General features: G+C 42.3%; 1 protein-coding gene across 1 annotated transcript; it reads right to left on the reverse strand.

Moving 5' to 3' along the window:
• Positions 1–2,912: 2,912 nt before the first annotated feature.
• On the reverse strand, positions 2,913–21,781 carry LOC139227897 (interferon regulatory factor 6-like). The gene is made up of 10 exons (XM_070859032.1): positions 21,696–21,781; positions 20,600–20,660; positions 18,463–18,639; positions 15,550–15,754; positions 13,974–14,056; positions 12,599–12,632; positions 10,661–10,804; positions 8,894–9,286; positions 8,234–8,352; positions 2,913–5,209 (listed from the first exon to the last, which is right to left on the reverse strand). The coding sequence occupies exons 3-10, from the start codon at positions 18,634–18,636 to the stop codon at positions 4,982–4,984; spliced, it is 1,380 nt and encodes a 459-aa protein (XP_070715133.1). The 5' UTR covers positions 18,637–18,639; positions 20,600–20,660; positions 21,696–21,781; the 3' UTR covers positions 2,913–4,981.
• Between the last annotated feature and the right edge of the window lie 2,876 nt (positions 21,782–24,657).

Consider the following 24,657-nt stretch of genomic DNA (forward strand, 5'->3'; position numbering starts at 1 on the left):
CGTATGCCTTCTTAACCACCTTATCTACCTGGCCTGCTACCTTCAGGGATCTGTAGACATGCACTCCAAGGTCCCTTTGTTCCTCTACACTTCTCGGTGTCATACCATTTAATGTGTATTCCCTTGCCTCGTTAGACTTCCCCAAAATGCATTACCTCACATTTCTCCGGATTGAATTCCAGTGAAAAGAGGCCTGTTTCCTATCAGTATGTTGCATGCCTAACAAAAAAGGGAGCAGTGCTAGATCTGGTTCTAGGCAATGAAGCAGAACAAGTAAATGACCTGAAGCGACAATGGGATAGAAATTGCATCTTGTTGCACCCATTTTAGACATAAAGTGGGTGCAACAAGGGCCTATTTCAGGCAACAACATCCTGTGTTCCAAGGACACCTTGAAGACACTCAACCCGATATTGGGATGGGCCATTTTTCAGGTGTCCAAGGCAGCCACTTTAAACAGATGTTAGGCCCCTAAATAGCAAATGCCTGTGGCCGAGCACCTGTTGTAGATCCATCAGGAAAACTGGGTGGTCCTGAAGGAGCTGGGGTCAGACCTACTATGTTCAGGTTTCCAGGAATGGATACGGGATAGCATGCAACCATCAGCAAAAAGGTGATTTTTTTTTTTTATAAAAGGTTTGATTTTGAGCCGGAAAAGCTCCTCCCACATCCACAGGGCTCCGGAGGGCTGTACCAGCCCACAATCTGCCCTCCTCGCATTCTGTTATCCCCACCCCCACCCCGGGCCCAAGGGAATTTCCACCCCAATACTTTTAAAATTATGATTATATTGGCCCATACTTTGCTGATAAAATAACGGTAAGGCTAATGTGTGTGGGACAAGTTTGCCGCAAACCTGGCCCTCACTCCCTTACCCTCAACGACTGTCTGTCCTACCTGTGGCAGGGACTGTGGCTCTCGTATTGGACTGTTCAGTCACCTAAGGACTCCTTTTAAAAAGAGTGGAAGCAAGTCTTCCTCGATTCCGATGGACTGCCTATGATGATGAAAGCTAATGGCACTGGCTATTATTTATGCGCAGATCCCACAGCAAATTCAGGAGAGGGACAGATGTGTGGTTAAACACAGAAATCCGAAAGTTGCTGTCTGAGCTGCACTGCCCTGCTGTTAGCTTTGCGAAAACGCCATTCTCGCTATTTTCGCCTCACCATTGAAATGCATGGAGCAGCCGAGAGGTTGCTGTATTTGCGCAGTCGATCCAAATTAAACTCACGACAGAAAGTCGGAGCTGGTCTGGTGACACAAGGAGCCATTTAAAGTCCGCGCATATTTAATCAAGCCTGGGTTAGCTGTCAGTCTTTAAACAATGTGCTAATTGTTAATTGCGGTCAATGAACCACTCTGGCATCAAAAGTTAACTTTTCCAAGTGTGGAGTCAGTGTCCTTCAGGTTCATTGTTTTGGGATATTTTAAAAATGAAAAAAATAATTTTCCTTTGTCTCAACTCCAAAAGTACTTCATTGATTGTAAAGCACGATTGTCCGGTGGTCATAAAAGGCACTGTATAAATGCAAGGTTTTTTTCTTTTTAAATCCAATCTTTATGTCTCTTTCTGTATCTGATTCGACATTGAATTCAACCACTCTAATTTACACTTCCTTCTCAGTCCTTGCGCTGTTAATTCCTCAATCATTTCAATCTGATTGGTTAAATGTATCCGCAAGGGGCCCCTTGTTCTGGACTCTCCCACCAGAGGAAATAGTTTCTCTATCTACCCAATCAAATCCTGTAATCATTTTAATCACCTCGATTAGATCACACCTTAAGCTTCTATACTTGAGGAAATCAAGCCCAGTTTATGCAACCTGCCCTCATAATTTAACCCTCTAAGCCTCTATCACACTGGTGAATCTGCACAGCACACCCTTCCCTCCCCTCCAAGGCCAATATATCTTTACTGAGGTGCAGTACCCAGAACTGAACGCAGTAATCCAGGTGCGGCCTAACCAGAGCTTCATATTAAGTGTAACGTAACTTCCACCCCTTTAAGTACCAGCCTTTATTTAAAATAAAGAAAAATAGGAGGAGTTAAAGATAAAAGACACTGGACTGGAAATTAGTTCATTCAAATAGATTAAAGAGATCTAGCCCATATTGATTTGAAATGGCCAATGTGGGGAATACTCAAATACAAGATGAAATACAAGATTAAATAGAATACAAGAGGCTGGGGTTCCATGGATAACAACAAAATAAAATGGTACGACATTTTATGGGGATTCTGTATATTATTTGTCCATTAAGGGAATCAAGGAATAGGGGGATAGTGCAGGAAAGTGGAGTTGTGGTAGAAGATCAGCCATAATCTTATTGAATCGCAGAGCAGGCTCGAATGGCCGACTCCTGCTCCTAATTCTTACGTTCTTATACAACAGAGGAAAAGGGATACCTGAAAACTTGGTTGACGAGGTGGACTTTGAGAAGGTTAATTGAAGAAAGTGGAAGTGTTTATGGAGGGGGTCCAGAGAGTAGGGCCAAAGCAACTGAAGGCTCTTCCACAAAACAACAGTCCTGTTGGCCAAAAGCTCTACATCACCAAGTCCAGGTGCCAATTCAACATCAATAATCTATCAATATATTTTGCTACTAATTACCGCAATATTCCAGTGAATATTTAGAAGCTCAAGCCCAACTAATCAGTTTTCACTGGTCGAGTTGTGGAGCTTACTAGCTCGGGATGAACATCCACTGTTCTACCAAGGCAATCGAAGGCTCGACCTTCCGAAAGGAGGAGTGGTTCGATTAAAAACAATTCAGATTTTTTTGTGAGGGGGTGGGTGCTGGGGGGTGTTGAACTGCCCCAGGCCTATGTTTACCTGATAGACCATAATGCAAAATAAGACCAGATCAAATGAATGAGTGCTCTCAAATACATCTAAAATTACCGTACAAAGGTCACTGTACAACTTAAGAGATTATAAAAATTTATGTTGCGGTTTAATATGGCACAGGACTTGGTCCTCAAATAAGTAGCAAGTACAGCAATATAAAATGGCACGTTACAGGCTTTGTGAAAATAAAATCTGTCAGAATTACCAGATTATTTGAAGTTGGTTGTGTGTAGTCAAAAGGATTTCTATTGGCCTTCATAAAAGATTTGATCAAAAATAAAATGGTGCTACTGAAATATGGCAATTATTTATGGATATTTCTACCTTTAACCATTGATCACCACTCATTATAAATTCCCGTTTAATGTCATTTGTGAAACACTGCATTGATTATATAGTATGAAAGTCAACATAGATTAAATCATGCATATTCACCTCAAGTAAGCAGATGCTAGATATCCATTTTAAATAATATTTAAATTCTGATGGACTACATGTAATACAATGAGCAAAGTTGCTATAATACAGAAACCAAAATTATTCTCTTGCATCAGTAAATAGGACGGATTTTAATTTTCTAAAATATAAGACTGATTTTAATCTTCTGAAATCCTATGGTACATCACTGCTCATCTAATTACATAACTTGCAGATTTCTGATGTTCCGATGACATCCTTACTATTAAAAAGAATAAATCATTATTTTAGATAGAATTATGCACACTGGAGTGTTTAAAGTCAGAAGCTAATCTCTAGATTAAAAGGGTATCAATAAAATGTCTGAGGGTTGTAAATCTGTGGAATTTTCTGTCCCACAGAGCTGTGGAGGCTGGGTCATTGAACATATTTAAGGTGGAGATAGACAAATCTTTGAGCGATAAGGGAGTAAAGGGTTATGGGGAGCGGGCAGGGAAGTGGAGCTGAGTCCATGATCAGATCAGCCATGATCTTATTAAATGGCGGAGCAGGCTCGAGGGGCCGTATGGCCTACTCTTATTTATTATGGTCACTATAATATTTCATTGCATTTTAACAGTTGTACAAAAAAAACAACTTTCAAATCATGCAATCTTCTATAGTATTTATCAATCTTCAGTTACAGTTTAATTAGCAATCCTTAATTTAGTATTTTGCGTTCAAAGTATCCAATGACCGATGCTTTATTCTTATATTTCTCTTGCTGTTATGTTCTTTTTACAACAAAAAGTTAATTTGATGAGAATAGTACATCAATCATGAATTAGCTGCATTCAAGATAAAAGAAGAAAAATCTCCATTGGAAGGTGCGAGTTTCATGTTATAAAGGCCTTTTGAAACCATATTCATATCCCATTTAAGAGAGTTCCATTGTGGCTTTCATTAAATACTCTCTCCTCGTCTCTGCTTACACATTTCAGTTAATACAATCTCTTCATCTTATCACATGGTTTAGGTTGACGGTTTGTTTTGGATGCCAAGCCACTGAAGCTGGCACAGGGAATTCCAAGTTCCACTCCTGACTTACAAAAATCCAAGGCCGAACACAAGACATTGTCTGGCGACACTGACACCCAATGTTCTCTCAAAGTGAAATAAAGTCACTTACATTACGAGTATACAGCACAAAAACAGCCTTTGTTGGACAATTTCAGTACCTCAAGGGCCACAGTTGAACAATGGGAGTACTAAGACTTCCTATATTACAACAGTGTCTACACTTCAAAAGTACTTCATTGACGACAGAGAGCTTTGGGACGTCCAGAGGTTGTGAAAGGCGCTATATAAATGCAAGTTCGTTCCCTCTTTAAAGCACTAGAAATGGATTGCAAAATTAGATCCCATTGTGAATATTGGGATTAAATTGCTGTAAACCATATCTGATCTTGGGGAGTTGAGCATCTTCCTGTTTACGATAGGCCGAGACTGGGCATCTGGGCATATGGGGAGAAAAAAAAAATCTATGCAGAACAGAAACTTAGGGGGCTCAATTACTTTTTTTTTTAAAAGTCAACTTGAGCAGTTACAATATGATAAATTGCACTAGGACTAGTAGGGCAAGCTTATTAACTGTATAAATTAAGTAATCAATATTTTACATTCACTGTGGAATTTTCAGCTACAGTTAACAGTTCTAGTGGTTAGGAAGTATGTTACTGGGCTTGCAGGGGTTGTGCCATGTGCAGGTTCGGAGGTTGAATTTGCCATGGTTCATGTCCTTGGTTTGTCTGTAAGAGGTGGTAGAGCTGTTTCAGGTGGGTCACGATATTATCTTTAATGTCTGGGGTTGAGATCTGCAGCCTGATGCTGCCACTGTCAAAGGAACGTGTAAATTCACCATTGAACATCTCATAGATCATCCGTGCAACAACTGGTACAACCTGAAAGACACAACATATCATAATTAGACAGGGAAAGAAAGAGAGAGAAAACTATTTATACTTGGCTACAGATCACGTAGCTGCATCGAGCTTCAAAATACCAAACCCATCCCCACATAGTCATGTGCAATCTATTGTTATATAGAATCATAGAAGTTTACAGCATGGAAGGAGGCCATTTCAGCCCAACATGTCCACGCCGGCCAACAAGAGGCTATCCAGCCTAATCTCACTTTCCAGCTCTTGGTCCTTCGCCTTGTAGCTTACAGCACTTCAAGTGCACGTTCAAGTACTTTTTAAAAGCGATGAGTGTTTCTGCCGCTACTACCTTTCAGGCAGAGAGTTCCCAGACCCCCACAACCCTCTGCGTGAAGAAATTTCCCCTCTAAACCTCCTATCAATTACTTTAAATTTATGCCCCCTGGTTGTTGACCCCTCTGCTAAGGGAAATAGGCCCTTTCTATCCACTATATCTAGGCCCCTCATAATCTTATCCACCTCAATGAGGTCGCCCCTCAGCCTCCTCTGTTCCAAAGAAAACAAAGCCCGCCTATCCAATCTGTCTTCATAGCTAAGATTCTCCACTCTCAGCAATATCCTCGTAAATCTCCTCTGTACCCTCTCCAGTGCAATCACGTCCTTCCTGTAATGTGGTGACCAGAACTGCATGCAGTACTCCAGCTGTGGCCTAACCACTGTTTTATACAGTTCAAGCATAACCCACCTGCTCTTATATTCCATGCCTCAGCTAATAAAGGCAAGCATTCCGTATGCCTTCTTAACCACATTATCCACCTCACCTGCGACCTTCAGGGATCTGTAGACATGCACTCCCAGGTCCCTTTGTTCCTCTACACTGCTCAATGTCCTACCATTTAACGTGTATTCCCTTTCCCATGGGTTTTTACTTTCATGACCAGTCTGCCATGTGTGACCTTATCAAAAGCTTTGCTAAAATCCATATACACTACATCATACGCACTGCCCTCACCAACCTCCTGATTACCTCCTTGAAAAATTCAATCAAGTTAGTCAGACACGAATTTTCCTTAACAAACCCATGTTGACTGTCCCAGATTAACCAGTGTCTTTCTAAATGTACATTTATCCTGTCCAAGATTTTTTTCCAATAATTTTTCCACACCCGAGGTTAGGCTGACTGGCCTGTAATTACTTGGTCTATGCCTTTCTCCCTTCTTAAACAAAGGTACCACATTAGCAGTCCTCCAGTCCTCTGACACCACACCTGAAGCCAGAGAGGATTGGAAAATGATGGTCAAAGCCTCTGCTATTTCCTCTTTTGCTTCGTTTAACAGCCTGGGATACATTTCATCCGGGCCTGGAGACATATCCACTTTCACAGCTGCTAAATCCCTCAATACCTCCCCTCTCAGTAGGTTTATTTCTTCTAATATTTCACACTCCTCCTCAATAGCAGTGTCTGCATCGCCACTCTCTTTTGTGAAAACAGACAAAGTATTAATTAAGAACCATGCCCACATCTTCCGCCTCCACACAGATTACCCTCATGGTCTCTAATAGGCACTACCCTTTCTTTAGTTATCCTCTTCCTCTTAATAGGTTTATAAAACATCTTTGGGTTTTCCTTGATTTTATTTGCCAAGAATTTTTCATGCTCTCTCTTTGTTTTCCCAATATCCCCTTTGATCTCACCCCTGGACTTCCTATACTCCGAGAGACTCTGCAGTATTTAGCCCTCAGTATCTGTCATAAGCTTCCTTTTTATTACACAGCAAATCCAGTACCTCCCTCCCCTGCAACCTCTGCCACCAAGAAGGGCAAGAGAAACAATGTTGTGGGAACACCGTCACCCATCGCTGGGATATCTTTGCTGTTCTTTCATTGTTGCTGGATCAATAGCCCAGAATTTCCTATCTACCACCATCACCAAGGTCTACAGCGGTTCAAGGAGAAGGCCCACTATCACCTAAAGGTAACTAGGACTGGCCATTAAGTATGGCCTTTCCAGTGGTGCCAATATCCCAGGAACAAATACAAAATGAACATATGCGGACAACTGAGTAAGCCATTGGCTCACTAATATTTTTTTTAATTCATTCCTGGGATGTAGATGTGCAGGCATTTATTGCCCATCCCTAATTGCCCTCGAGAAGATGAAGGTGAGCCATCATTTCAGAGGGCAGTTAAGAGTCAACCACGTCCCAGGTATTAAATTCTGCGCGTCACATATAGGCCAGACCAGGTAAGGATGGCAGATTTCCTACCCTAAAAAAAGTACAGTGGTGAACCAGATGGGTTTTTACAACAACTGCATTGGTGGGATTTGAACCCATGTCTCTGGATCATATTCCAGGCCTCTAGATTACTAGTCCAGTAACATAACCACTATGCTATTGTTCCATAACTAGTGACAGCAAGGCTGGTTTTGGAAAGGTACTTTGTGGTACAGTCAGGCAGCTACTAAATACATTGCTTCAACTCAGGAAATGTGACAGTTCCCTGCCCCTAGATATTTGTCATGGTTTTTAATAAATGGAATGGAACAAATAAATATGTAAGTACTGCTTTTATTGCTAAACAGCCTGACATTGAATCCATTGATGATTTTTTTTTTTTAAAAAAGAGACTTTAGAATTGAATTTTATCACTTAAAATGAACTGTTGTAAAACCAGAGACAACTAAAAGATATGATTACTAAAAATAATAAAAAGCTGTACTGCATTTAATTTAAATGAATTTTAAAGAATTAAAGCTGAATTTTGGAATGCAACAATCCAGGTTGATTTTGTTTTCAGTCCTCAATTTTAGATTTTTTAAAATAGCAGACTTGGTTTATAACTGTTCACATCAAGTACACACATCAAATCTGGCTACAAGCACAACATGTAATGGCCACATTGACAATTAAATCAGCTTTGTAACTGGAATGGTAAATCTCAAACAGAGCCCCTCTAAAAAATTGTACACTTCAAATAAAGTATATTTTGCGTGGAAACATGACTAATAATGGATATCGATACAAAACCCAGGAACTCCGTTACCTGCACCATTATTAGTTTTCTCTCTTTAGGTTTACCATCTGGCCACTCTTCCCCAAAGCACAAGTAAATCTCAAACGGTGGAACTTTACTGCTTTGGCCCCTTTGAAGGTCAATCAGATCTGCAATTAAAAATCCACATGTGTGAGCAGATTTGTGCGAAGACACAAAGTTCCAGTTTACAGATATGGTCAGTCATGTATTAATGGTTCATAATGAAACAAGGTGAGAGACACTCAACAAGCAACAAATTGCCACATTGCATTAGCCTCGACAAATTTTCATAATCAGTCCAGCCCTCAGAGGGAAGAGAACTGCATCAATGGATGTGATCAGAGACAAAACAAGAATTGGTTTCTCTTCCTTCATTCCCACATTTTCTCCATTATCGCCACATCCAGCTCCCTCCGGCTGGTGGGAGAGAGCTGGTGGCTTCTCTCATCTGGAAAGGGAACAACCCTAAGTTGAACCATTTCACATCTGAGGAAAACACAGGGATGAATAACTTTGGGAGGAGTTGGGGGGGGGGGGGGGGGGTGAAGAAGAAACGACCATCATACATGAAACACAGTAAGGGAATTCATGTTTTGTAGAGTACAGAAATGAAACCAACTTTCTTCAACCCATTTAGCTTGTAGAGCGTTACTGAAGTGAACAACTCACCACTCAAGAAGGTTTCCAGACAAAAGAGTTTGACTTTCTTCTGCCTTTCGATGACATGTGGGATAGCAGTTCCACCTGCACAGGGCCCTGACCAGTACACCTTACACTGACACAGGCGGATGGCGTAGATTGCATGTCCACTCACTTCCAGGATCAGTCCTCGGTCCATCACATCCAGCAGGCGGTTTGTAAAGAGCCGTTGCTTTTCATTGGTAATATGGTCGGTGCCGGGAAATTTCACCTGTTCAAGGGAAATGGGACCAAACAGCTCCTCCTGATTTGGCATCGGGCCCAGGTCCCCATAGAAGAGACGGCATCCCTGCGGATTACTGACGTTTAAGGTCGGTCCCAACTCTTTGCCTCGGTACTGGAACTGGATCTCCAGGTCTGTCACTGCACAGAATTGAAGGAAAAAAGTATGAATCAAAAGGAGGTCTACATTTTAAAGCTCATTAGTTTTAAGAGAAAACTCTTTCACAATATATTTTTATCATTTGAAGGATGATGATTGGATGCACACTCACGGTGAAGCGCACGTTTACACATTTACTTAATCTAATTTATGTTCAAAAGCAGATTCCTCTTCATTGCAAGTTATTGGCATCAACTCCCATCTACCTTAATTCATGGTCTTTAACCTTAGCATCGGTCTATGCAATTTATCATTTTGTCTCAGTCAGATACAAATGGTCAGAGCACCTTTTAAAATTCCCATTAAACTTGCACCTTTTTCTCCCATATACTTTTATCTTAATATTTTCCTGGGCAATCAGCTTGGCTCAGGTAGCAACATTCTCAGCTCGAAGTCAGAAATTAAAGCTTCAAGGCTCTCGAAGATATAATTTGTTGAAACATAAGATACTGAGGGGGCGCGACAAAATGGACGCAGAGAGGATATTTCCACTCAAAGGGGAAACTAAAACTAGGGGGCATAGTCTCAGAATAAGGGACTGCCCATTTAAAACAGAAATGAGAAGGAATTTCTTCTCAGAGGGTTGTAAATCTATTGACTTCTCTGCCCCAGAGAGAGCTGTGGAGGCTGGGTCATTGAATATATTTAAGGCGAATATAGACAAATTTTTGAGCGATAAAGAAATAAAGGGTTATGGGGAACGGGCAGGGAAGTGGAGCCGAGTCCATGATCAGATCAGCCATGATCTTATTAAATGGCAGAGCAGGCTCGAGACGCCAAATGGCCTACTCCTGTTCCTATTTCTTATACTCTAGGGCAATACCCCAGGTCAGTAGTGCAGAGAGTTGCCCCTCAGATTATGCATTAAACCAACACATCTGTAGTTCAGGTGGATATTAAAGATCCCATGGCAATATGGAAAGAAGAACAGGGAGTTCTCCTGGTATTCTGGGCAACATTCTTCCCACAACTATAACCGCTCACTTAAAAACATGCGAACTGGCCATTTACCTCATTGGTGTTTGTGGGAACTCACGGTGCCCAAAGTGTCTGTTGCATTTTCCTACATAACAGTCATTGCACATCCAGACCATTGAGATATCAATCAGGCACTATTTATCTAATTCAAGCCTTTCTAAATGAGGCTATTGTGGTAAACGGAGGTTGGCCATCAATATTCACCCAGTTTTTAAGCAAGGGGATAGAAAATGCAATTAACTGTGAATAAGGATAAGGGCCGCAAGGAAGGTCACGAGGGGAGGGGAAGACAGACAGACAGACAGACAGAACGAACATGGGTATAGAGCGACAAACCAATCAGACTTGGTTTGGCATGCAATGGATGGTTTGCTTACTGGGCAGCGAGCTGATCCAGGTTTCTGGAGTGCTGAATATCTCTGCTGGTAAATGTGGATCAACCTGCAGGATCTGTTCTGGCTCAGTCTTTATCCATTCATTGGGAGAACAGCTGGTCACACTTGCTGGGGCCATTGGAGAGTCTGCAAAGTTAAAGTTACACAATTAAGAGTCATCATCATTGCCATTTAATAAAATATCAACTTTGATTTATAAAACAATTTTTGTACTGTCGTTTGTTACATCCCTCACAATTTACTTTCATTTTGGGGTAATTTAGATCAAATTACAGTGTGCAATTTTTTTAAAAATTTGATCAGAGGATGGAGGAGACATCACCAGGGCCACATTGGTTGCCCCGAGAAGGCAGCTATGTTACATCTGACCGCCTTGCTAGGCCACTTGAGAGAATCAAGAATCACCAAGTAAAGTAGGATTCGGGTCATCTGCAGATATTAATTATGGTTAAAGTCATATTAACACTGCTAGTAAAGCTGTCTGGATTTATTCAAATGCAAGCTCTTACCCGAACGCTGAATGTCCACGTTTGCTGCACAGTGTACTTTACACAACAATTGTTTCTTAAAAATAATTAACCCAGCCAGAATTTTGGATTCTTAATTGAAGGTTCAACTTCAAATCCCTAGTTTCTACTGAATTTGGGAATAGAGGAAAAAGCCACCAAGATGTTCCTTGTCTCACCTCAAGAATGTCCCCTAGTACCTGAGACAAGGAGTAATATTGCTACAGCTTGTGAAGAGATTCACGTACTAGCATCAGTCGTGGCTTGGTGGTAGAACTTTCATCATGGAGTCAATATTTATCCCTCAACCAATACTTGAAAAACAATTAGCTGGCCCTTATCACTTTGCTCTGTGGGACCTTGCTGTGCACAAATTGTCAGAAGGTTGCATGTTCAAGTCCCACTCCAGAGACCTGAGCACATAATCTAAGCTGATGCACCGGTGCAGTAGTGAAGGGTTGCACTGTCGGAGATGCCATCTTTCAGATGCAACGTTAAACGGAGGTTTAACTAAAGTGGGCATAAAGTATTTCATGGCACTATTCAAAGTAGAGCAAGGGAGTTCTCACCAGTGTTCTGGCAAATATTTATCCCTCAACCAATACTTAAAAAACAATTATCTGGCCCTTATCACTTTGCTCTGTGGGACCTTGCTGTGCACAAATTGACTCTTGCATTTTCTACATTACAACAATGACAACACTTCAAAAAGTACTTCATTGGCTGTAAAGGGCTTTGGGATACCCAGAGGTCATGAAAGGCACTATATAAATGCAAGTTATTTCTGTCTATACTGTACCATCCTGTGCTTATGTCCACAGTTATAGATACTGGAGAGGGAGGGAGAGAAACTCAAATTTGTAGAAACAAAATTATTTCTGGTTCTGTACAAATGTTTTGATCAAATAACAATGACAAAAGGGAACACTTTGGTCCAGCACAAGCTTCCCATTCCTCAGGGAACCTTATCTAAAACCTTTGCTGAGTGAGATTACTAAATACTAATTCAATCATTTATTTTAATTTTGATTCTGTTAATCAGATTATGGACCAAGTCTCATCGCACATCGTGATGCACCACCTTCAGTGAAGCTGCCTCCATTCTGCCTCGACCTTAATAGAGCACACACACACACACACTGCACCCATATCAATGTTTCCAATTCACACACCAGCAATATTCTGTCCAAGTGATGCTGCCAAATTGTGCCCGCTGTTAAACGGGCCGAGACTGTTCAGACCCATTTCACACTGGATGCTTACCCAACAGAATCAGCTGGGTTGACGTCAAACCCAGATTCTAGAGAGTTTTTTAAAAAATAAATTCAGTATTTTATTCCACTTCACCATTAATGTTTTATTACAAAAGAACTTTGGCTATAGATTAAATTCACACCAATAAGAGTTCACGTACCATTTAAATTGAGAAATGGAAAACTTTCTTGCATCTGTGAATAAAAGAGAAAAAAATAGTAAGTAGCCCTTCTTTTTAAAAAAAATGGTATAAATGACCAAAGACAATATTTTCATAAATGGGGAGAAGGTCTATTGCTGAAGAATTAGAATATACAGACTCTCTTGATTGTATCTGGAACGCACTGCCTGAAAGGGTGATGGTAGCAGATTCAATAATAACTTTCAAAAGGGAATTGGATAAATACTTGAAAAGGAAGGTTTTGGGAGGGTTATGGGCAACGTTCCCTCCAATTTATTTTGGGGTGCGCGTCTATTCAAATATTCGTTGCGTGGTTTCTTGCATTGAAAAGCTGGAGAGAGGACTGCGCGGGACCTCCAGACCGCTGCATAGCTGCGCTGCTTAGCAGGAATGTCGGCCATGGGGAATGGGCAGGGAGTGGAATTAATTGGACAGCTTTTCAAAAAGCTGGGCCCGATGGGCCAAATGGCCTCCTTCCCTGCTATCGCATTCCATGATTTGAATATAGGCTGATTGCATTAATTCCTAGTACACTGATTCCATTATTTCCTGACAATCAAGGGCTGATGGTTACTGTATAAAATTGCATTGGTTACATCAGAAATGTTACTGTCACCACACAAACTGGTGCAGCATCTGCTGGCATTTATCATGAAAACCAGCATCAGCAAAAATAAATCACCCTTGAAAACAATATAGATCATCAGAAATATAACATACAAGAGCAATTTGAAGACAGCAATCTCACGCTCAGATACAGTCATCTGAAACTGCTACTGTCTTGTATTTATTAGTGATTGATCACCCTCTGGCTTGAGAAGTTAAACCCAGTGACAGTCTGTCCTGTGCAAAAATAGTCATTTTCATGTCAACCAAGACAGCTCACATCAGCAGGCTATTTGAGCTTCAAGCCAGGCCCGGTATTGCTCTTAGCAGATTTCCACCCCTGTATACTTTCTAGCAGGTGTAACAGATCCTTACACAACAATAAGGAACAAGAATCCAAGCTGAATTTTTTTCCCCTCTCTAGCCTACGACCACCAAGGTCCATTGTATTGTGCCTCCAGAGCTGCACTGACCAAGGCTAGTTAACTGAACACAGACCATGAATCGAACCGGGGTCTTTGTATTGCATGACATGGTTCTACACCTGATGGTGACTTCACCTACCAAGGCATCAGGGTGCCCAAGACATCCAGATTAATTTGCCATAGTGAGGTGGAGGTCAAAGGTCGACCATGATCTTACTGAATGGTGGAGCAGGCTCGAGGGGCCATATGGCCTACTCCTGCTCCTGTTTCTAATGCTACCCTTATCCTGCTCAAAATACCCGTTTCAAAATGTTTCCACTCACTTTAACTTCAGGCTGAGAAGAGCTCAAGTCATCATCCTCTTCATCTTCTAAATCTACATCATTTTCTTCCCATGGTACAGATCCTGTAAAATACACATTAATTATATTGTTATGTTACAAATCGGATACCCATTTGATCTTTCAATTTCATTGTAAATCAATGCCCTCTGAAAGTCAAAATGTAGCTGTCCCCTTCTACACTGACTGAAGTAAAACCTATCGCTTACTATATGTGCAGTGTATGTTGGTTGCTGGCAGCAGTCTCGTGCCTTTGTGTAGTAGTACTTTCTTTACTGCTAAAAAGATTTTATTTTTGTTTAAGGCTAATTTTAAAATGGAAAACAAATAATTCACTTGTTTTAGCCCCAAGACTATTCTGGCTCTTCAAATAGTTACATTCCACATGTACGCTCAACACCACCTCTCTCGACCCCTCCACTGTCTTGGACTGGTCACGCTGCTTGTCTGACATCCAGTACTGGGTGAGCGTAAATTTCCCCCAACCAAATATTGGGAAGAGCAAAGCCATTGTATTCAGTCCCCGACACAAACTCCATTCCCCCCACCCCTGGCCACTGAGGCTGAACCAGACTGTTCACAACCTTGGCATCCTATTGGACCCTAAGCAGAGCTTCCTCATTACCAGCACCGCCTACTTCCACCTCCACAACATCGCCCGACTCCACCCAGCCATCTGCTGCTGACTTATCCATGCTTTTGTTACCTGCAGACTTGACTATTCCAATGCTCTCCTGTCCAGCCTCCCACCTACCATCCTCCGTAAATTGGAGTTCATACAGAACTCTGCTGCACCTGTAACTCGCACCAATCCAGTTTGTCTGAAGTCTGCCTGTGCTCACTGACCTACATTGGCTCCCAGTCTGGCAATGCCTCAATTTAAAAATTCTCATCCTGGGATTCAAATCCCTCCATATCATTGTAATCTCCTCTAGCTCTACAATCCTCCAAGATCTCTGCTCTCCTCCAATTCTGGCCTCTTGAGCATACCAAACTTCCTTCGATCCACCACTGGCAGCCGTGCCTTCAGCTGCCTTGGCCCCAAGCTCTGACATTCTCTCTCTAAACCTCTTTGCTTCTTTCTCCTCCTGTAACTTGTTCCTTCAAACCTCTCACCAAGCTTTTAGTCACCTGTCTTAATATCCATGTGGCTCGGTGTCTAATTGTATCTGATAATGCTCCTGTGAAACACCTAGGGACTTTTTATTACGTTAAAAGGTGCTATATAAAAGCAAGTTATTGTATCTGTTGAAAGTTCAGGCTCAGTATCAATGACAATTGTTTCATCTTACTGTTACAGTATATTGTAATTTAACTCCTTGAAGCCTTGAGATTTAATTAGCTCTTTGCTCCCTATATAAAAAACCAGAACAGATCCTGCAGGTAGATCCACATTTAATGCTGTACTATGGATTCCTGATCCTAGTTGCTATAACATAGTTAGTCTGCTAGCACAAACAAAAATTACACGATTAAACTTCCAAACAGGCAACAGTTTCTAGCACCCATGTCAAAACTTTGCCAGTACCAGCTATTGCAATCATAAGCAATTTCCTACCTGGATTGCTGTGTGTGCCATTGCTCTGCGGGATATCACACACTTCATATAGCTTCAGAGGATTCATTGGAACCTCTTTGGTTCCATCATAAATCAGGTTAAATTCACGACTTTTGTTGAGTGCACAACGAAGCTGTGCTTTCCACTTGGCTGGATCTGGGTCATCAATCCCTTCCTGATACTTGCCAGTTTCTACTGCCCATGCCTGCAGATAAAATACACTGGAATTAATACTTTAAGTGGGCCCTGCTTTTTGTATTTAAATCAAATCATTCCTTGCTCCTTCCACTCCTACTCCTCCTGGCCCCTCAAAGATCATTTAAAGCCTAGCTTTTCACCATCACCAGCGAAACTGGTGGGCGAATGCAAGGCACAAACTCTGACCACTTCTATCCTAAAATGCCAATATGTCCCATGTATGTCATAGGGCCTTCATTTGCAGAGTATACGGGACCCATCAACTGAAACTGGCAGGTGCTTCAGCTGCCCTGTAAAATTGGCAGCGGCCACTACATTGACATTATCGGGGCAGTAAGTCTGCTGATCCCATCAAGGTAATTAACGCCTAATGCAGACATCAGCAAGTTAAAATCAATCCCATTGTTGGTTCAGTATTGACCAAGCTCAGTCCATGTAACGATTAACTGTATAGGATTTCCCCATTCTGCATATATTCTTTGTCTCAGTTTAATAAATTGATTTTTCTTCATCTCTCCATTGGTTTATAATGCCAATTTAATCTTAACTTTATCCACATCGAAAGTTAACTGCAGAAAATTAGCAACAGAATTTTCAACTTCAGTGGGGCCGTAAAACAGACGGAAGTGAATCGGCCGCCCATTGTACACTGCCAGATTTTCCATCCTACTGAATCAATAGAAAGGGAAAATCGGGCAGGATGTAAGACAAGCGGCCGATCGGAAAACACTAGTTTTGCACCCCAGCTGAAGTTGAAAGTTTTGCCATGTAAAAGTCTCTGGAGTATATTGTCTTCCATGTTAAATAAAAATGAGTTCACTGAGCCGAAGAATATATACCCATTTTAATAACTAGGCCTTTTATCCGTTCGGTTCCAATAACAGGCTCCCGCACCTGGGAGCCTGTTGTCAATTTTCAGTCAGAAGCACAATTATTTAGTGTGAAAATCGTACCTTTCCAACAGTTGCCAGCCTTTATGGGACTGTTGTTAGAGCTTTAACATTATTTAGCAATAATTTTTAAACTGTTAATTGTCTTTGCCTTTTCATATTTTAGTTACAAGATACTTTGCCATTCTGACCCGTTACAAAGTTAAGGAGAGTACAGTAAGTGGTAAGCATTTAAAGGGAGAAATTTGCATTGCTTGCACCTCCCATTCGGTGCGCAAACAATTTCTTGCCCTGGGGCTGGGGGAGCTGCTACCGTCCCTCTCGCGAAATTGCACGGGAGTTAGCAGAGGCACAAACCAGCAGCACCCCGGGCCTCTGCGCCAGCAATGATGATGGTAATTGCCGTGCGCAGTGATCCATTTTTGCCCTGGGATGGAAATTGTGTAGCGGCCTGCGAGGCCGCCGTGCGCAATGTTTGCGCCAACCTCGCAGGTCGCGAACTGGGCCGCACTCCGCTCGCGGGGTGAAAAAATAAAGGGGAGGAGCGTGCCTCCATTTTTTTTGGCCGACTTACCTTGCTGGCCTTTCCTTTACGATTTTGCGGGGGTGGTGCTGCGATGGTGCAGCCCGGCACTCCACTTCTGTGCCGGACTGTGGCCACGACACCCCACTTCCCTGTGACATGGTGGCGACCCCTCGCCTCACTGCAGAGCTTGCAGCGTGCCCTCCCTTTTAACGGAGGGGGAGGGTCCTGTGCTCGCGCCAGCGCTACGTGGCGCTCCGCATAGCACTGGAAAATTTGCGTGCTTACCGTCCTGCTCCCGCGAGGAAGTGGAGCACCCGACATTGCACTCCACTTCCTCTTGGGGGCAGTAACCCGCCTCGCCTCAGTTACCACCTCCAAATGGGGCGCAACCCAATTATCGTAGGAGTTTGGGGTTTAGCATTCATTAGAATAACAAAGGAGTTCCTGATTTATAATTTGCAACTGTTTTGTTACCATTTAGTGTACTTCCACCTTAATAAATAGATTGAAAATTTACAAGTAGAAAAGGCTAGTTAGCCTTGACCTTTTAACTCAACGTATTTGAAGATATTACAATCAATGAATCAGTCCATCGAGTCTTCTTCCCACCCTTTTGAAGTAAAATACAGTAAATACAGATTTAACACATCTAAAATTTCATGGGTCAGCTGCACTCAGTAGCATTTTTGCTGCTAGATCCAAAGATAAGGACCCAAACTCCAAACCAGGAATTGAGAGCATAAGCCAAACGAAAGCCCGAGTGCTGGAAGGTGCTATCCTGTAGGCATGATGTGAGACTGATGTCCTGCCTGCATATTCCAGTAATTAATAAGTCCCAGAGCACTATTGTTTCCCTCCCTCCATGAAGACCATAAAAACATTGGTCATTCATCTCATTACTACTTCTGGGATACTGTTCATGCAAAATGGCGGCCATTTTGCTAGCACTCCTAAATTAATTCATTCCATGAAGTACTTTAGGACATTTTGATATGACAAAGTGCTATTAATATGCAATATTACTACATGCTCCAAGCCACTAAAATAACTTTTAAGTTTTTAAAGAACAAATGGTGGAGATAGGATGCAAGCAAACATTGCATTTACCAAACAGTGCAAGTTTGTTTCCACTGTATAAACGTGCTATAGGCAACCAATTATTCCATTTAAAAAATGACTCAGCTATGTTTGGTGGGTGGATGTGTTTATAAAAGCATTGTGGAAAGCAATGTTACGGAAGTTAAGTCATAAAACCATCAAACCCATAAAATGTACAATGAGTTAAAACCTGGACTTCACCTTAAAGATAGTGTTTTCTTCCTCTTGAGGAGGGCTGTGGCGAGTTGCATGTTTCCAAGGGATTTGGAAACGTTTATTTTCCCGGTGGAGCCAAACTAGACCCGGGAAAAGGCCACTGTCTACTTGGGCCACCAGCCAAGGTTTCAAACGCACCCTGCGTGGATGTATTGCCATTATCTGAAACAAGAACTCTTGTTATAAAAAAGAAGAAAAATTGAAGTGGTCATGTTGATATGTACATGGTTTACAGGATGATTTCAACATCAATTTGTAAGTGAAGATGTGGAAACACTTAACCAACTGCTGAGGTAATAAATTAGTGTTACACACAGCTGGACACTTGGGGCAGTTCCTATCCAATCCAGTTTTCATAACTTCACTGGTTTGATTAAAGGAATACAGTGAATACATAGCAAAAAAATAGATTTAAAATTACATTTATCAAGGTAACAACGCCCATGCTCAAGTGCATTTCCACCACCAGTTTTAAACTAAACAATTTGAATTGTAAGAAATCACAAACAGGCTGGTTGAATAAATAAAGCAAAGCTCCTTCTCAAAGCCGTTTGTTTACAATAGGTGCAGTTTGTATTCAGTCAGTCATTGTAAGGTATCGCAGCCAGTCAGATCATCAACAAAACAACATTGTTCTTGCACACCAAGAGAACAGAATTGGGAATTAATATTCTGACAGTTCATTTACACATCATGCCAATGAAGACTTAGAGGTGACCTGACAGAGGTCTCACTATGGATGGGTTGGACAGGGTAGATATGGAGAGAATGTTTCCACATGTGGTAGAATCCAAAACTAGGGGACATAACTACAAGATAGTTACTATTAAATCCAAATCGGGAAATAAAGGAGAAATGCCTTTACTCAGAATAATTAGAATGTGGAACTCGCTACCTCAGGATGTGGTTGAGGCAAATAGCTTAGATGCTTTCAAAAAGAGAGAGCAGGGAATAGAAAGATATGCTGAAAGGAAGAGATGAGGCAGATGGAATGGGAGAAGACTTGTGTGGAGAATGAAAACAAGCGTTGAGCCGAGTGGCCTGTTTCGGTGCTGTATATTCCATGTAATTCTATGTATAATTATTGTGTAAATGCAGCCTAAAGCCAGAGTCAGGACCCAACTAAACACTGGAGCAAGTCTTCCTAAGAGGTGGGAGATTTGCTGTGCTTCCCTCTGAAATCAGGCCAGGAAAATGCACAGTCACACTGCACAGGTTGGGCAACAGGAAGCAGAAACTGTAATGCACCGATGCACATTGTAAAGGTGACCAGAGGGTTTAAAACACTGAAGCTGCACTGCCAACGACCAGCAATAGCTGCAGCACAAGTTCTACCCAGACAGCAATTGGCTTAATATAGTGTGGGACAATAAGAGTGTTGTCTAGTCACCACTCCAGTAGTTAAAATCTGAAATGTTTAGACAGATCACAGAGGCAACAATGCGAGTCTCCAATCATTTAACAGGTAGATTTTTTAAAGTAACCAGGGACTCTGAACACTTTGTAAACGGAGTTTGACACCATATCCATTTACATTCCACACCATGTCAAACCAAAGCAGGGAGAGATTCGGTCAGGTGAAGCCTTAACTCCGGAGTCACACTACGGGTTTAACACCAATTCGAAGTGAAAACCGCCTTCAAATAAGTAATGGAACATTAACCTGCTGGCACGTTATTCGGTTGAAGTAAGGTCTCGGCAGAATCGGCCCTTGGGGATTTAAACTACGCTTTTAAAATGCTGGGGGGGAGGGGGAGGAGAGGAGAGAGAGAAAGAAAAGGTGGGAATAAATTCGGAGTTGTGCAGCGGGCCACTCCTCAGTAAACGTAGGAGGCATAACTAATCCACACACATCATTTTTTTTAAAATTTTACAGGGAGGTGTGGGGGAATTCCATTCTTGGTGCATCAGGCGGAAGTAACGAAGAGCTACCGGGACAGGGGAACACGCCCTCTCGCCCACCTGAGCAACACGCCCTCTCGCCCACCTGAGCAACACAGGGTGGGCATTTCCCCCATCGGCAGGGTCACCGGGTTAAATCCCACTCCCCATTCTGGGGCTAGGGGAACAAGAAACATCAGGGCAACAACAAACTGATATCAGGAGTTCGCGTCCGCCTTACCTTCTCGTCGATTTCCAGCTTGTGATCCCGGAAATGCCGACCTTACACACAGAGATGTCTCCTGCAAGAATGGAGCCAAGAAACAGACAAACACCAAGTTAGGCGTCAGTTTCACCTGTCGGTGTCGGTGCCTGGCTAATGTTCTCCGATGGTTCCCGATTTGGTCAAATCTAGATTAATCAGCGAGCAGTCGGTCTCCCCCGGTTGGTCTGGATTTTAACAAAAAAAACCCTCCCCCTAGCTTTCTCCATGAGTTTCTGTTATACGTCAGACCCGGAGAACACCCCATTCCGAGTGACAGCACTCAGGAGAAATAAGGACATAGTTGGTTGTATTTTTTTTTAAACTGCAACAACCCACATGGCACAGCCGAATAAACATTAATTTAATTAACTCCACAGTCTGACATAAACAACAATTAAGAACACGCCTAACAATAAAAGGCAGAACGTACTCAACATTTCGTTCAAAGAACGAGGGTGCTGACATCCTATAAACACACTAAACTATAATAAACTGTAAATAATCCACAAAAGGAATAAAACAGGTAAATGCGGAACCCATGCAGAAACACTGGACATTTGATCAAGACATAAAATCAGCCTAAACCCTGAAATGAATTATTGATTTTAAATATGGATCAAATACCCCGTGCACCTTTACATTGGTATTCTCTGACCAAGATCGTAGCCCCCGCAGATATTTGCATACATTTAGTTCAAGAATAAAGCATGTTTAAATGGAGATATTAAAGAAAAGCACCGAGGTGAATTTTGAAAAACCAGAGACACTAACTCTTTCTCTGGGTGTATATTATGGGTGAATTGCAAAGTTCAAAAACTTATAGCAGATAGAAATAAAAAGTTTTAGTAGAGAGACAAACGTGGGATTTTGAATAAAGAGAATAACCCAAACTTGGAGTTATGAAGTAAACACCGAGTACCCGCTAGCTGCTGCCAAGGAACACTGTACACGAATCGACAGACGCACTGTCACACCAACATCAGGGGGGCAAAGTCCAGGAAAATACTGAAAACAGTGTCCACAAATGTTCATATACTAGCACGAAAACTGATGCTACAATCTACTGACTTACCTCGGAGACTGCTGGACGCAATGACGGACTCCTCATCCAGTGTTTTTGAATGTCGATCCAACTTAGTTTCGGCTCAAGGCAGGTGTGTGCAGTGACTCATCGGGTCACATGAGTGTGTGCTTCCTGTGCTGGGTTTTGCTACATTTACCTGCCCAGTTTCGCTTAAAAAAACTTCGAATGTGTAGTCTTGAGTCACACTTATTGTAGCTTGACTAACGATTAATGCACCTGGGATTCAAATGAAGGCCGAACGGGTGTAATGTACGCTGTCAATCGGGCATTTGCGTTCTCCGTTCATATCGCAGTATACTTACGCCAGAATTTTACTGGAAAAAGCATTTCAGTTTTGGCTCAGCCAGTTCAATGCCAAATCAGGGACTTTGTTCAAACCGAATGGCTTAAAAAGAAAAAAGGACTTGCATTTATTTATGTGGAGCTTTTCATGACCAGTGGACTTTCCAAAGTGCTTTACAGCCGATTAAATACATTTGAACTGTTGTAATGTATAGCCAATTTGCGCACAGCAAGATCCCACAAACAGCAATGACTAGATCATCTGTTTTAGGGATGTTGGTTGAGGGATGAATTCTGGCCAAGGAGAATACCCCTGCTCTTCTCCAAAATAGTGCCATGAGATATTTTACATCCACCTGAGAGAGCAGGCAAGATCTTGGTTTAACATCTCATCCGAAAGATAACTACTCTGGCAGTGGCTCCCTCAGTACTATACGCGTCAGCAAAGATTTTGTACTCAACTCCCTGGATTGTGATTTTCACCCATGACCTCTGTTGACTTGGAGGCAAGAGTGTTACCAACTGGGCCATGGCTAACAGTGCAAAGCAACCACACGCTCCTATAAAAAGCTGAGAACAGACACCATAACACAGAATAAAGCTTGGCACTAGGAGGTGAGGGAGCTGCATATTCTGAATTCACCTCAAATCAATTTTTAAAAGTTGAGTTCAGTTAGAAAAATGTTGTAAAATGCAGTGAAAAAATCCTTTCCAGTGTCTGCACATCCCCTTTTCCACTGAGATGTGACAATGGATGTGAAGAAATAGGCCCAAAGGCTTGTGGATGAGACAGAGCTTTGGTGAGACCAGCTGCTGGGGACACTATGGGTGAGCGCTCCCCACAAGGTGAGGTGAGCCAGGTGACGAGGAGGGAGAGCGACCGAGGGCCTGAGCCCCACAGCTGGAATTCCATCCTCGTGCAACCAGTCCCGGAAGAAGTGCAATGACCTGACCACAGTGGCGAAGCTAAGCGTTCTCTGCACTTTAATTCAGAACTCAGCATTTTATTAAAAGTAATAGAGAAAAATAATCATAAGTTTTCTGTCTTTCCCACATTACAACAGTAACTACACTTCAAATGTTGGCTGTAAAGCGTTTTGAGACATCCGGTGGTCATGAAGGGCGCTATATAAATCCAGTCTTTTCTATAAGTTTTTTTTTTAAAGAAAGGCTTGAGCTGGAGTGGAGCTGCCTGTCCTTTTAATTCAGTGTTTGGAGAGATGGTCGACAATACTCGGGGCAGAACCCAAAGGCAATATGAAGTCATAAATGTCCATTGCTGGGGCAAAGGATCGTTTCAAAGTGGTCGGCTGATGAATTTAATCACGCTATATCCCCGCTGAAGAACATATTGCATGAAAACGGTAAATCCAGCAAACTCATGATCACCATTGACGGTAAGAATTAGGCAAGGAGCGACACAAATGGTCATGCAAATTATTGTGCAGGGCAAGTTATAGCATAACTCACTTATTCCATTATTTGCTGGAACTTTTACGCTTGAGTAATGATGCACGCAGTTGATGCATCATTAGTATGGAGCAAGTTTCTAGTGAATTCCAGCCCGTCATTTTCCATATTGTAACTATTTTGCCTTTGTATGACGAGGATTGTATATTGATGTCAGTGGTGGTGACAAATCATCATCATAGGCAGTCCCTCGGAATCTTTCTTCCACTCTTAGAATGAGTCCTTAGGCGGCTGAACAGTCCAATGCAAGAGCCACAGTCCCTGCCATGGGTGGGACAGACAGTCGTTGATGATAAGAGAGGGTGGGACAGGTTTGCCGCACATTCCTTCCGCAGCCTGCGCTTGTCTTCCGCATGCACTTGCCGACGAGTCTCGAGGCGCTTAGCACCCTCCCGGATCTGCCTCCTCCATCCAAGGCGGTCTTCGGCCAGGGACTCCCAGGAGTCGGTGGGGATGCTGCACTTTACCAGGGAGGCTTTGAGGATGTCCTTGTAACGTTTCCTCTGTCCACCTTTGGCTCATTTGCCATGAAGGAGTTCCGAGTAGAGCATTAGTTTTGGGAGCCTCGTGTCTGGCATGCGGACGACATGGCCCGCCCAGCGGAGCTGATCAAGTGCTTCAACGCTGGGGATGTTGGCCTGGTTGAGAATGCTAATGTTAGTGCGTCTGTTCTGCCAGGGAATTTGTGGGATCTTGCGGAGGCATCATGGTGACAAAAGGAAACAGTTAAATGATTTACATTTATATAGTACCTTTCACTACCTCAGGACATCCCAAAGCACCTCATTTGAAGTACTTTTGAAGTGTAGTCACTGTTGTATTGTAGGGAAATGGCAGCCAATGTGAGACAGGCAGACACGGCCTCAGGATAATACCTCATCTAAAAGTCATCACCTTCAACAGTGTAATACTGTACTGAAGTGTCAGCCAGGATTATGTGTTCAAGCGTCTGGAGAAGGGCTTGAACCAACAAACATCACACTTAGAAGCAAGAGTGTTATCACTGAGCCAAAGCGAACACCCAAAAGTTACAAAGCTCACCTGACTACTAGAAATGAATGGTTTCAATGTGTTTGACCGCTGTGTTATGGTCACAGCCAACTCCTACTGCACTCTGATGTGATCATATAAATTGTAACCGTGCCCAAACACTCCTTCACTCACATTGGAGGAAAAAAGTAAGTACTAAAGACTGTAG

Source organism: Pristiophorus japonicus, chromosome 17 (genome assembly GCF_044704955.1).
Source record: "Pristiophorus japonicus isolate sPriJap1 chromosome 17, sPriJap1.hap1, whole genome shotgun sequence".
Lineage (NCBI taxonomy): Eukaryota > Metazoa > Chordata > Chondrichthyes > Pristiophoridae > Pristiophorus > Pristiophorus japonicus.